The following is a 15529-nucleotide window of genomic DNA, read 5'->3' as shown; positions in this document are numbered from 1 at the left end:
TCCACTACGAATTGTTTCCAAGGTCAACTACAGTGTTTTGTGCAAAATTTGTGGCCAAAAAACCAGTTGGATGCTGATGATTTCACTATTGCTACATCTTCTCTCTGTCAATTTCTTCCATTATTGTTGCTAACAAAAAACTTGCATTCTTGGTTGTTACTTGTTAATTTTTGTTTAGTTTATAGGTTTTCTATTTTGTTCTTATGTTCATTGTTATTCTCCAAAGTTGCTAGATTTAGGTTTTCTTTATTGATCGCATAAAGTTTTTTCCTTCTTGGTTTAATGTTTACATTAGATGAAAGTAGATGTTTCTATCATTTCTAGCACAACTTATTCTGCAATCAGGTGGGTTATCATCCTATGACAAGGTTTATGATTTTTTCTTTTGTCCTCACAGTATTGTTGGCTAACAAAGATGTAATTAGTTTTGTTGTCAACAGCTTAGGGATGGATTAGGTTTTTTAGGAGTTGATGTTTTTTTCTTTAGATTTTGGTTGAAGCTTGCCATGTATTAGGTAGTTGGTGGTAATCATCACTCAATGATATTGGTTATTGTTGCTGTTTTGTACCTCGGCTTTGCTCATTGTTTTGCTAATTCTTTGGCTTTATCTATGGAAGTTCTCTCATGCTTGAGGAAAAGGAATCGATCCAATAGAGTTCATTGTCTACATTTCTTTAGATTGAGAAACGTTTATTCTTTGCAATTACTCTTACGATTCCTTTTTTTTTCCTAGAGGAATTCAAACCAATGGTTTTTAAGATCCACTATTTAAACAAATAGTAGATTTCAGACAAAAGCAATTGGGTGGATCTCGGATCCACACTACTTCTTTAAAACCAAGGATTTAAGGTCAGATTAAGGGGTCCTACATTAAATCCATGGATCTGATATCCTCAATGATCTATAACAAACAAACATGGCCTTAGCGAATTGCCTGCAAATGCATCATTTGTATGATTAAAGGCAATAAGGTGATTATATTTATTTGTCATGATTTCATTCCCTTTGTTCGACCTAGTCTCCTTACTACATGAAAGCCAATTAAATTATTATTACCTTATATGGGGTTTTCACATGTTTTCGGTTGGCAATTTTGCTTTAAAAACATAAACCTTGAACGGTGTCAGATATGATCAACTCTTGCTCTATCACGTGCATGTTGACATGTTAAAGTTTATATTTTATATTTGAGTGTGCCTATGAGTGTGCCTACGATTAAAAATTATTAAAAAAAAAAAAAAACCCTGAAAGAAGAACAAGAGAAATGGGGATGAGAGATTCAACATCCACCAGTCGTAGATCTTCCATTCCATATTTATTGAGAAGTTGTATTGCATGTTTACCAACCTAAACAACAGAAAAGGGGATGAGAGATTCAACATCCGCCAATGGTGGATCTTCCTTTCCATATATTCATTGAAAAGTTGTATCGCTTCTTACCAACCCAATGCGATGTTTGATAGCTTTAGATATTAAATCCGAGGCTACAACATATTTTACAACCATAAACCTGTGGGACCATAAATCCAAGATTTTCATAAGCTAACACAGATTTGAGACCCCCAATGAGAAATCCATTGCGTATTTAAGTAGAAGAGAACATGGAGAAAGGGAAAGGGTCCGTGTATAAGATGAATCTATTCCAATCCCATTCTTTCTCCTTCGAACTTCCAATACGTGAGGTCGCCCTTGTAGGGCTCATGTAGATGTCACTGTATCGCACATGAGTACTAACTGTGAACACTTATGATCCTCAACTTACGTCTATTAGATCTGGGTGAGCAGGTGATTCGATCGAGAACTGAAGTTCCTTCTACACCTGCTCCTAAGGATTGCGGCATTGGTGTCTTTATAGATCCAACATGTGTCAACTAGTATAACACCCACTTTATCATACCAAAAAAGTAAAGCTCAGATTGAATTGAACTTCAGCGAATAGATCTTTAGCATGAAAAGCGGCACCTTAACACTAATGTATGAAGCTTGCTCGTTCAGAAGCTTCGATACAGCCATGAAAGATTGCCAGATTGGAAGCTTCGTTACAGCCAGGAACGCCTCTGAAGTACTAGAGTTGTAGCAGGAGATCAGGGATGGATTTCACAAGTCTTACAAACGTCCTCAACATGTCAACCAATGAAAACGACGCCACCAAGCAATAGGCCGATTTACGTGCTATGAAAAAGTTCAGAGCCCCAGAAAAGCAGAAACCAACATCCCCATCTATCGGAGAGACGGACAGAGATCAATAATAAAATACATTCAGTAGACAAAAGGGGAGAAGCCGGAAAACAGAACTTCGGCAGGCAAGTTACTAATGGTGGTACATCGGAATACCTAGGAAAGCGTCTCAGCTCCCTGTGCAGAGCGAGGGCCGACTGGATGTAGAGAGAGAAAGGGAGAAATCGTCGGACTCTGGGCGTGTGTTGGTGGAAACTAGAAGCAGAGGATGCTGACCGTGGCAGAGACCATGAAGCAGTAGGTGAAGACCAACAGGCTAAAGTAGAGGGCCCAGTTTCTCTTGAACTTAGCCATGTAGCTCTCCGGCGGCTCCTGGTACCGGACGGCCGCCATCTCCTCCTCATCCTCCTCATCCAACCGGACATCTTCACCAGCGCCGCGGCCGGCGACCCTCTGCAGCCTCCGGAGTTTCTCGGTGGCGACGCCGAGGGTGAGCTTGTGGCATCTCCTCTGGTACTTGAACCCGTTGATGCAGCGGAGGGTTTGGGCGACGGAGACGTAGAAGACGAGGTGGGCGAGGGAGAGGAGGCCGATGGGCGCCCAGAAGTGGCGGCAGCGGAGGCGGGAGGACTGAGAGAGGCCGGAGAGGAAGAGGGCGAGGAAGATGAAGAAGAGGAGGAACAAACGCCACAGTTGCTTCTTTTGGAGGTCCACGGCGTACTTCTTCTCGAGGGTCTTTTCGAAATGCAGCTGGATGATGGCACTGAGCGACTGCTGAGCAGACTCCTTGGGCGACGGCGCCGCCGTATCGGGGAGGTGGGGAGGAGGAGGAGGAGGAGGATGATCCCTCCTCTGCGTGAAGTAGCACTCGTTCTCCACGTCTTCGATGTACCCGATCATGATGATCTCTATGGAGAGAAAGAGAGAGCGATGCTCTGTTTTGAGGACAGAGGAGCTCCGTTCTCCGCGAGTACCTGTTTTCTGAAAAGAGAGCAGGCGTGAGTGTTATTCTCATTCATTTTGCTGCAGTTTTCCGTTTAATGACAATTACAAGGAGGACCCCGGAAAAGGAGCATTTTAAGAAACAGGCCTAGATTTTGAACGTTTGCATTTGTCCACTCCGGCGTTCATGGCTTACAAAATTGACAATTTGTATATATATATATACAAGTCTATTGTTAGGCACTTAACACAAAGAACCTTATAAGTTATGGCCCATAAACAGAGCTTCAAGCATATAGAAAATATGTTTGCAGTCGGAAATTAGGAAAATGTAACTTGGAGGACTATTTCTGTAATGAGGAAATAAATGGGAAATACATGTCCAGTTTCCTCAAGCCATAAAACATGAGGCCCATTGTTAGCCACCAAACACGTAAGTTGTCCTTCTTGTTCCAAGTCCCATGGCTTTTTTTTTATTTTTTTATTTGCTCTTTCTCTTTCTCTTTCTCTTCTTTCTTCTTTTTACTTTGATAGGTAGGTAGGGCATTCAAAAACTTACACGGGTGGGGTTTCTAAGGAATAAGTAATTTTCTCCAGCTCTGTCAATTATCGAAGTTACTTAAGTTCTAAAAATAAATAAACAGGTCAACTCTAGAACTCTAATCCTTATTTATCTGTCAAATAAACCGGTGAGGAGTGCCGTTGATTGTACCCGATCCAATGGCTCTTATGAATTATAAAAATAAAAAGAAACACGATGGCGATAGGGGTGGTCTAGGGCCAAGCTGGGCCTGGCCCAGTTTACTTTAAAAAAATAAAAAATATTTATGTATTTATTTATACATAAATATATTTATATATGACAATAAAAAATGCAGTTATATATATATACATAAAAGCTTTATGTTGCTATACGTCGAATTTTACTAGATGGTTAAAAGTTAACAATATGTCAATAAAAAATAGGTATCATATGAGCACCAGTGACAATTTATGACCGTTCATGATCTTTCTTTAAGCAATGATTCATAGTATCTTTAGTAACAGATTTTTACCTTTAGTCATCTGGCACGTAACAACAAAATAACTCTCTAAAATCATTCACAAAATAAGACTGAATCTTCTACTTCTTTTCCCGTTTCCTAAAGTTCAGAAAAGTTGCTTGTTATTTGTCAATTGAAAGGTTGAAGAAAAAGAGATTTTAAATCTATCGTATCTCGATGTTGCCGAATGAATAGAAGTTAACGATCTTTTACCATTACTAGTATGCACCAAAAAGCTATTAAACACATTATTGATTCTTCTTAAAAGTTGCTTTCATACTTTCAACTCTTTGCATGTTAATTACGTTTGTACATAACTATTGTTGATTATATACAAACACCCACTTTTCTTTTTCCTTTTACAACCATAAGTCTTGTAAATCATATTGATCAATCATTTCCTTCCACGAGGACAACAGGATTCTAAAATCTAAAATCAGTCACTAAAAACAGTTGTTACCTGACAACATAAAATTATATATATATATATATATATATATATATATATATATATAACTACATTACCAAGCATTGTCCCCCACATACTCCACATGGACCGTCCCGATTTGGTTTAATTGGACGACCCCTATTCTTAAAAAGATTAGAAAAAGAATTCGTGGGGAAAGCCAATACTTCGCCTGTAACACCCCAAAAATTGAATTTTTTATTGAAGATTGTGAGGGATCTTCAAGTGTAAGAAGATGGTTATTAAAATAAATTGTTGTCTTGGTTCCTAGCATTTTTAGGATTGGAGCTGAAACTACTAGTGGGTGGGTTGGGATCTACCAAACCAGAGGCCCAAGCCTAAAAGTGGATTGAGTTGTTTTATCACTTTCCCTAACCGGCTCTAGACACGTTACATAGGAAGGCCACCACGTCTCCTGCTGAGCACCAGCGACACACTGATGGGGCTTACTTATAGCTAGGGACTGTCAGTAAACTTCACTAGTGTCGGCGGCACTCATTAGAGGATTGGTGATCTAAGGGCAAATTTTTCCCCCTAATTTGGCTGACCCTACAGCTAGTCTTCAATCTGTTACAATGGCCTTGAACTAAGTAAACAAAAGTTGTGGGAGGTTCATGACCTATGACCTGGTGAAAGATTCTCCCCCTTTATTATTCAATCTCTTGTTCTCTTTCTTTCTCTTATTGGTGTTCCTCTCTTTCCCCTGCTCGTAAAGGTGGAGCCAGAAAATTTTCATGAGGGGGGCCAAATTAAAGTTTCTAAATTTTGACAGGAGTAAATATCAATTTTCAAAATTATTATATAAAACAAATAATTTTTTTTTAAATTTATATATAAATTATTAATTTTGTTTGAAATAGGTGCCAAGGCCCTTGAGGGCCCTACTGCTGCTTTGTCCCTGCCTGCTAGTACCATCAGTCTCATTCTTCATTCTCACTCTTTAGCCGATCGAGTTAATTTATTAAAAGTGATTATTGCCGCTTAAAGGTATTTTCTTAATGAGAACTTTAACTTAAAATAAAAGATTAATTTGATGCCAAAACTTTTATAGCAAAAAATAATTTTATATTATAAAACATATTCCATCTAAAGAATGATTTATAACAACTAAAAGATAATCGACATATTTATGTGTTTTTGAAGTAAGTTAAAATCATGTAAGAAAATGCATCAAGGGGCATAGGATAGATGATCAAGCTAAGGACATATAAAAAGGTAGGTATGTAATTTGATTCTCGTGAGCGTTATCCTCATATGTCTTAAGGTAGTAGGGTGTGTCATCCAAGTGACAGATGCACCGTTGCTATTGCTAATACAGACGCAGCTCAAGACCCTAAAAGCAGAGGGAATGGTGGGGCTTTGGAGACTCACTCGAAGCGGTGGGGATGAACCTCTCACTCACATCACAAAAAAAAAATCATGTAAGAAAATAAGCTTATATGTTAGGTAATGTGAATATGTTTTAAGTTTTCTAATGTTTGATATGATTTGGCCACCAAAGTTTTTGCATGGTTTAGTTGAAGGGCTTCATGGCCATTTAATGATAGCTATAACTTTTACTTAAGTTGTTTAGTACTTGTATTGCTTGTTTTATTGGTTTTTTTACACTATTTTGTGCATATTATACAATAAATAATTTTTGTCCTAATACTTACACTTCAATACGCATTATTAAGCTATCCCTCGCTTTACAAGCACACTGTTACAACATTACCCAATACTACCCACAATGCTCAACTGAACGGAGGAGAGGCAACGACCTCTCCTGAAATAAATTTTCATTGACAATACTAATGCAATGGAGACATTTATTGTTCACTCCCCCACCTCTATATATTACACAATTATTTCAAAACTAATTCTAAGATAATCTTTTCTTTCTCTCTCTACGGGTATATATATATATATATTTGAAAACTACTTTTGAAGACGAGATTATTTCACAGGGTCGATCTAGTAATGCATAGTTTTTAATGCAATCTTTTATTAAGGATGGATAGTTGATTTACTGTAACGCGAAAACAAATTTTATGTCACTAAACTGAACGGATACAACTCGAATATTGATGAGATTCTAGTAGGGTCAGGCCGAGCTTGGGTGGTGAAAATGGCCTTGAGCCGGCTTAGGCTCACGTTGAAACCGAGTCGAGCTCAATAAGCTTTTTTATTAATTTAAATAATATATATATATATATAATCTATATTTTTTAAATAAAATTTAAAAGAGCTAGGCCGGGCTTAGGCTGAACGGCGCTCAAGCTCAGCCGAACTTAAACGGGCAGAACCAGACCAAAATGAGACCCGAGCTGGCTCAACCCCAACTTCCGCAATCTAAGGCTTTGGGTACTAGTGGGAGGAAGTCCATTAAGTAATCTCTACGGCTGGCTGACAGGCGTGAGTGTCGAGGGTCCTTGTGTTGGTGGACAGTGAGTATTACAGCGACAGGTGCTGGCGGCAGTATGTGCTCAAAGTGTTTAGTGTTTGAAATTTGAAATGGAATAATAGACGATTGCAATTGGCAGGTTCGGTTCGACGAGGTCCGGCCATGCTTGGACTTATTATGATTTTAGGGTTTCCCTGTCCAAATATATCGCTTATCGTTTTGTAATTGACAAATTCATCACCGTCCACCAATACTTAGAGTTAATATATAAAGCGAATTTATCCTCAAGGCAGTTTAGCTGTGTGCTGGTAGCTTTTCACGAGCATACGTACTTTCTGCATCAAACCTCCAAGAATATTATTGATCAGTCACCAAAAACCTATGTACAAAAAAGGGAATCAAAAACCAAAAACCTATGCTCGATATAGGTTTTTCTTCTTTAAATTTGAGATTACCAATTACCTGTTCAAAAGCCTTGTTTTCAATTGTTTTCTTTTTGTAAAGATCATGCAATTTCTGCATAATCACTTCACGCTCGTCTTTGCAGATACCAAATGAAAGATACTGTCATCTAACTATTGTCTAATGGTGTCAATGGTTTTCCTGTCTAATAACTTTCATTTATTATCAGTCATATTTGTTAGTATGTTGTTCTCAATAGGTGCATACAAAACTTTACAATAGAGCAAATTCTCCATTTTTGTTTTCTATATATTCCAATTGTTTTTATTTAAAGAGACCATCCTAGTGGGAGCCGGTTTCATCATTCAATAAGAATGCACACAACAAATCTAGTTCTCTGATACCACTTTGTTATAGCTATTTTTTCCCAACAAACTTTTCTTCAACTTGAAAAACACTCAAAATATAGTTATATTCTTGTAAAGACTGATTACCCTTATAAACAAATACATAGGAAAACAAAAACCAGTTAATTTCAACACTTAACGTTGTCACAAACACTCTCAAACTTCAAGAATATATGTATCGAATAATTACCCAGCTAATGGCAGCCTTTAACATCAATAAAACAGCCCAAAACAACTAGTTTGATAGTAAAGTGCTCAAAACTGCTGATACCAAGTTTATGACTGCTATAATAGATGTAATGTTGAAATTTTAATTATAAATGAACATATTGCAGGAATAAAACAACAAAAAAGATGCACACCAAATCTACATGAAAAAACTCTCAATAATGAGGGAAAAAAACCACAGGCAAGGAGACTTTGTATATGTATATATCAGAGGAGACCAAATACACCATCAGCAGTATCTCTATTGTTTTAAGAAAAACAGTGAACACAAGAGAACAATAACAACCCCAAAAGAAACAAGAAAGAGATCACCCAATAAAAAAAACAAATAACTTTTCCACTTACTTTATTTCCTTTCCTTCCCAATCCGTCCGATTTGGGAGGGGAGAGATTTACACTAAACAATCCCTCCATTTCCTTTCCTTTCCTTTCCCTTCTCTTGCAACCAAACACGCTTTGCCCCTTTCTCTCCTTTCTAATTAGTTATCCAAACAAAGGAGGGATTGCTCAATTCATCCCTTTCCCTCCTACCAAACAGGCCCTAAGTGAGCGGGTGGGTTGGGTCCTCACTTGAGGTTGGACCCGACTCAATATAGAGTAGCAGACCTTCCATAAGGTAAAACGTTTATCCACTTTGCCAAGGAGTGGCTCCCACCATTCCTCCTTCAATTTGCCAACGAACTAGGGCAAACCCCGGTAGATGACAGGGAGGCTACCTATTTGCCAACCTAGTGAATAAAAAAGACACCCGCTCAACAAGTTACCAGTCCGAAGTGAGCCCCACTAATTATTATTTTTACATATAATATTTTATTATAATGAATTATATTTATATATTATTTTATATTGAAAATATATATTTTTAATTTAATCGGACTGGGCCGGAGTCAGGCTTGGGCTCCAGCTAGAGTTTTAGGTGCCAAGCCGGGCCTGGGCCCGAGTTTCAGGTGTCGGATCAACTTGATACCGACTGTTTATCGGGTTGGCCCAATGCCCAAGCTTAACTTGGAGCACTTTTAACCAAAAACGGCGGCCAAAACCGAGCAAACACACAAGCCATAATTTGCGACACCCAATGCTATGAGAAAACGAGCTGAATCATGACCCCTTCTACAAATCTTCAATTAACCACGTCATAATCCTTTACTAATGAGTTCACACGATTCGGTAGTATGATCGTTTGTTATTTCTATGAGCACCTTATTTTCTTCCTCTTTAATGATTCTTTTCCTTTTGCACAAATAGGAAAATAATAGTTGTCAAATTTTACCTTGCAAACTCATTTGAAACATTTAAGTTATAAAAGGTTGAAATGAATGTATCCATAAGACATAAAACAATAATGATTTTGATTTTAGTAACTGCTATTTGCTAGCGAGGAGGAAAGAACCAGACAAAAGAGCCATGCTTAAGCCATAAATCATGATGTAGGGTACTGTTTGGGCATGTCACCTCAAATTTTTTCAAAAGACCATTTCATTTATTTAAACAAAATTTCAATTATTTCAATCATTTTTACAAGAATTTGGAACTAATTTAGGACCTTGGGCCCATGCTCACCCCAAAGCAGACCTTTAGATCCATGCCCATATTCAAATCTCGATCTTAGATAAAAAATGGACATTTAGATCCATATCAAGGTCCAAATGCAAAGTTCAGATACAAAATCCAACTTTAGATCAAGATTTAAACTGAAATCCAAGTTTTAGATAAAAAATCCACACCTTGATACAAAATACGAAGCCAAAGTCGATAATTGAGCATGGATAATTGAGCATGATAGGTGAAATCAAGTCCAAATTAGAAAAATGGATCCATAAAACCGCTTTAGGATCCAAATTAGACCCAAAACTAAGTTTAGATCCAAATCAAGAATTTCAACTTAAAATCCCAAGTCGATATCAAAATAACAAGTTCCGACACTATTTAGCACAGCAAGCGCACACACAAATCTCACCTTTGTTTTTCGCCTTAATCTTGCGCCAAAACCTTTAAAAACATGTTTCGAGCTTAAAACACTTGTCTAATCCTTGATCTGAACCTTGGGCATCGATTGGAACATTTTCACGACCAAATGAACCCACTCTGGATCTAAAACGAGCCCGAAATCACCCAAATTGAAACTGAACTCATTTTTTTTACAAAAAAAAATCCATTTTTCCCTTTTGCATATACATTTTAATATAAGTTTTAAATTTTTTAAAGTGGACCCCACTCAAGGGGGAGCTCGAAACCCCCCCTCATTGGCCCAAAAAATGAGCCAATAAGGGGGACAAGTGTGTTGGCCGAGCAGCGCACGGACGCACAGCGTCTTGCTGCTATTGCACCAAGCGCTGCGTGGTTGTACACTTCGCGCCAGGCGCTGTCGCGTGTAGCCAAGCACGACAACACAAGGCGCATGTTTGTTTTGGGCTAAAACTGCCCCTTTGGGGTGGATTTGGCCTGGTTGGGTGGGCATTACCCTGCCAACATCCCCAAAAGGGTGTTTGCATGGCTAAGGGCCATCCCTTTTAGTCAGGCCCATTTTTAAAGAAAAAAATTGAAAATCATTCAAAAAAACACTAGAATTCGCATAAAAATCTTGTTAAATTCAAATTTTGAGTTTTACCTCCAAAACTCTGTTAAATTCAAATTTTGAGTTTTACCTCCAAAACTCTCTTTAAATTCTCCATAAATCTTCTTTTTTGAGTATGAGTTAACCCTTAAGGAACCTCCAAAGTTTTCTCATTTGAAGAATTAGAGTTTTTTCCTACCTCTCTCTCCATTTCTTTTCTCTTCTTCTCCTCTTCTTCTTTCCAACCTTGGGAGTAAGTTTCTTCAACTTCCACTCTTTAAGGGAACAAAAGCAGACCTTTTAGGGAGACATCCTAGATACTTTGGAGGTTCACTTAGGAGGGCTTCAGGATCATGCATAAAAGAAGTTTTTGTATCTCCAACGGGCCTATTTGGAGGTATGTAGTCAATATCCTCATTCTCTTTTTTGTTTTTTTTTTCCTCTTTTTTTCATCTTTGGCCATACAAGATAACTATAAAAATTTCCTCTTTGGAGTCAATAACCATTCTTAAGTGCACTGAGAGGTGAAATAAAATTTTATCCTATGACCCAAATATGTTTCCTTCTTCTCTTAAAAGTGTGGTTTGTTTTGAGATGTTAATCATGCATAACTGATTGATTTTTTCAATTAATATGCGAATGAATGGTAAGAATCAATGCTTGGGTTGAGATTTCTTTGATTTTTGATGTTGTGATTTATCCAACCTAAGAAAACCCCCACGAATATATAAATGTTAAAAATGCATCTCTATGACATTCTTATATTTAACATTTCTCTTAATCACTCGATTAGAGATCCCAATGAGAACTTTCTTATGTTATCGACTTTCTACTTCATATATGAATGATTTTTCTCATACCCAATGGTAAGAGAAATTAATTTCCTTCTAATAGATGAAATAATTATTATTTTATATGTTTATATGAAAATACTTTGAATATTGCTTTCAAAATAATTTTAAAAATATGGACCATCTTCAATGAAGTCTTAGAGACTTAACCTAGCATAAACTCAAGTTCCTCTGGCCTACAAAAAAAAAAAAGTAAAAAATATTTCAAGTTATCTCTTGATTTTAATATATATATATATATACACACACACACACACACTTATATATATGTACGTGAATATATCTATCTCTTTGATCTAACATCTTCTTTTTATAAATTTTGACACACACACATATATATATATATATCTATATCCCCTTTTGTTTTTTTTTTTTCCAAAATCTCTTTCCATTTCCCTCTATTTCTTTTTGCTTAAAATTATGTTACATGAATGATCATATATGTAAGTGCATATATTCATATAGATATACATATACATATACATATATCATTACTCTCTAAAATCATTTATTCATTCTTTCTTCTTGTTTGATTCATCCAAATATCGCTTTTTTAAGGTTTAAAATTTTAATTAATTTATCGACTTCATCAAGACCGAAACCCAAGTAATAACTTAATGTTTGAATCATGTTTGAATGTCTACAAACTTATTGCACTTACAAAATCTTTTCTTTTTTTACAAGAAAGTTTATGACAAAATATATAAGCACTGTAATAAATCTAGATGTATGTGATGGTATGAATGTTTTTAGATGAATATGATGGTAGGAATAAACAACATATTTTTCAAACATATAGAATCAATGCATTCATGTATTCACATTCATTTATGAAATTCACGAATGATCACAAACACTTCTCTAAAAGAACTTAAGTAATATTACATGAAGCTTTAGCTAAGTAGTAACCAAATTAAAGAAAAATCCTAAATCTACTTAAGATCCTAAAGAAATACTAAATTGATTAAAAAAAATCTTCAAAATACTCGTATTACTTTCCAAAGATCTCCAAATGATGCTTACAAAGATGTCTTGATTCAAAAGTCTCAAATCAAAATGACTTAAATTTCAAATGATACTTCAAATTTTCTCATCAAAAAGTCTTTAAAATATCAATATTCAACATTAAAAATATATTTAAATAAAAACTAAATGTATCATGAATAAACATAGCCCTTGGATTGGTTACCATTGGTAAAGACATCAGAAATGACCAATCATCATATTGATGGACAAGACATTTTTTCTTTCTCTTTTCAAAACAAAACCTTGTTTTTTTGAAGCACTTTAAAAAAAAACCAAAAATAAATTTTGGGATGCTGACATGTAACATGTACCAACTATACAACACATATAATATATCTCTTGACACACACACACACACATATATATATGTGTGTGTGTGTGAAAATTGAATGGTGACAATAGCTTTTTAGAGTCAGCCATCCCTTTAATCTACACCGTTCAATCCAACATGATGAATGGTTAAATGAAAAAAGTGATAGACATTTTTGTCATCTAATATTAGTTAACATATTTCTCTCCTTATTTTTCTTTTAACCATCGGGTTGCTTTTCATGGACGGCCTTAGTTAGATGGTTGAGTGATTCTAAATAACCAAAGTCATCGTTGAGTGATTCTAAATAACCAAAGTCATCGTTCATTCACTATATATATATATATATATATATATATATATATATATATATATATATATATATATATATATATATATATATATATATATATATATATATATATATATATATATATATATATATATATATATATATATATATATATATATATATATATATAGAGAGAGAGAGAGAGAGAGAGAGAATTATGACTTCGGTTATCTATAATCACCCAATCATCTAATTAGAGTGGTTGATGTAAATCAAATAGATAGTTGAAAGAAAAATAATGAGAAATGTATGTGAACTAATATGAAATGACCAAAATACTAGGACTTTTTTCTCTTTGCTTTCTTTAACTATCCATTATATTGGATAAAAGTGTGTTTTTTAATATAACATTATCAATATGATCTAAAGGACAGAGTGATACAAAATATAAATTAAGTTGATAATTTTTTGGGCTTCAGTAGTGTTTTTATAATAAGCGAAAATGAATGGGTCTCATATATCAACATTTTGATAATGGAAAAATCGACATTTTTCATAAAAAGACTTGATCGAAACATAATTTATATTAAAATAGTTTTTATAAATATGTTATAATGTTTATATTTTATTTAAAATATTTTTTAGCAAAAAATAAAGAGTATGCTGTTTTACCCCTGACCCAAGTGCCTGATATATATCTATATACATATATATATATATATATAACTTGACTTTGTTGATCGTTATAGCAATAAACAAGTCCAATCACTGCACGACATTGGCTAGTTCTCAAGAAAAAACTTCCCAAACACAAGGATGTTGCTGAGGTCTGAATATGAGATTGACGAGTACCTAACTTTTTGTATGAAACTTAAGTTTGCACTAGTTTTCATGTCAAAAATCAAGTTTACACCAATCTCCTTCCTGTTTTTTCTTTCATTTGCCGTCTTTGGCCTGCTTAGACTAGGAGCTAGAAACCTTTTAACAAGGGGTACAAATTCAAAGAATTTTAGATCCCTTCCCTTCAACACACATAGTAAAGTGATTGATCGTGGGCACTACGTATAAATAAGTAGATGTTTGAGAGGTGCCGCTGTATAAAATAAGCAAACAGATAGCACCAACTTATAAGGCAGAAAGAACAATTTCGATCATTCCTAGTCAACTTTGGTCCATTTGTTTCCATCATTAGTCATAGCTTTGTATCAATATGAATGAGACATCGAATATATCTAATTCCCTTTGTTGTCGGCCGCTTGTTACTTGACCGGTCAATATTATTGAGTTATTCTTACTTTGTGTGCGTGCATTAAGTTAGGTATATCATAGCTCTTTGTGCATTACGTCCTGTTTGGATGGAGGGAAAAGGAGGGAAAGGGAAAAAAAAACAATCAATCCTTTGTTTGGTTCCTTTGTTTGGTTGATTAATTAAAAAGAAGGGAAAGGAAAAGAAAGTAAAAATTTTGTTTGGTTGCAAAGGGATGGAAAAGAAAGGAAGCTCTAATGTAAATTCGATCATTTCTAAATTAGAGGGATTGAGAAGGAAATGAAAAGTCTATCCTTTTCTTCTGTGTATACACTTTCCACCCGCAAGCAAAAGAGACATCAATCGACCTTACATGACTCTTTCTCTTTCTGTCCACCGTCAAGACTCTAACGGGCACCATGTCTGTCTCTCTCTCCCTTCCTGCCACTGCTCGAGACCTGTATGGTAACCTTCTCTGTTAAGACTATACCGACCATTGCCAGAGTCACTATCGCTGCCGCTGGACATTGGGTTGCTGCTGTTCATTGTCCAAACTCCCGCTGGCCATTGGCAATTCCACCTCACACTCTCTCTCTTGTGGAAGTGCACGTTCTAGTTTCAGACCTCTATCTTTCTCCAAATGATTCTGTCTTTATCTCAAGGTATGGCGTGTAACCTTGAACATTTGTTGGCCATAAAGTTTTCCTATTAAAGGAAAAAATTTCTACTCTAGTGTTGTTGTTATATTTCATTTTTGAATATTAGGGGTATTATTGTAAAGTATTATAAATTATATCCCTTTATTTCCTTTTTGTAGTCCAAACAAACATGATTGTAGCAATTCTTTCTTTTTTATTCAAACAAGTCTTTGTAATCACCTCTTTCTTTTTCGTTCCCTTTTCCTCCCTTTCCTTTCCTTTTTCTTTATCTAAACAAAGCGTTAGAGTGTGAGTTTTAGCTGAAATACAAAGCACCTTGAAGGAACAGTTTCAATAATAGTCGACATAGGATTGCACGCTTGACAAAGGTGCAGCTAAGACAATTTTTTTGATTTTTTTGCAAATTTTAGACGATAAATTTTCATTTTTTAAGAATTGTTGTTTTGGGGGGACATGACTTAAGTTTTGTCTCCCAAGTGGGGAAAATGTGAATCTATAGTGTGTATACCATCCAACCATTTAACTATAACTATGACCTTTC

The 15529-nt window shown here is 35.6% G+C and overlaps 1 protein-coding gene across 1 annotated transcript; it reads right to left on the bottom strand.

Moving 5' to 3' along the window:
* Positions 1-2127: 2127 nt before the first annotated feature.
* LOC116267176 (uncharacterized) lies at positions 2128-3161 on the bottom strand. Its single transcript, XM_031648779.2, has one exon. It carries the CDS (start codon positions 3077-3079, stop codon positions 2435-2437), a length of 645 nt encoding a protein of 214 aa, XP_031504639.1. The 5' UTR covers positions 3080-3161; the 3' UTR covers positions 2128-2434.
* Positions 3162-15529: the final 12368 nt, after the last annotated feature.

This window comes from Nymphaea colorata, chromosome 13 (genome assembly GCF_008831285.2).
Source record: "Nymphaea colorata isolate Beijing-Zhang1983 chromosome 13, ASM883128v2, whole genome shotgun sequence".
Taxonomy (NCBI): Eukaryota; Viridiplantae; Streptophyta; class Magnoliopsida; order Nymphaeales; family Nymphaeaceae; genus Nymphaea; species Nymphaea colorata.
This window is presented reverse-complemented; position numbering and strand designations above follow the sequence as displayed.

Excerpts from the sequence above, each read along its gene's own strand:
- LOC116267176 (XM_031648779.2), bottom strand. The coding sequence starts at position 3,079 with ATGATCGGGTACATCGAAGACGTGGAGAACGAGTGCTACTTCACGCAG.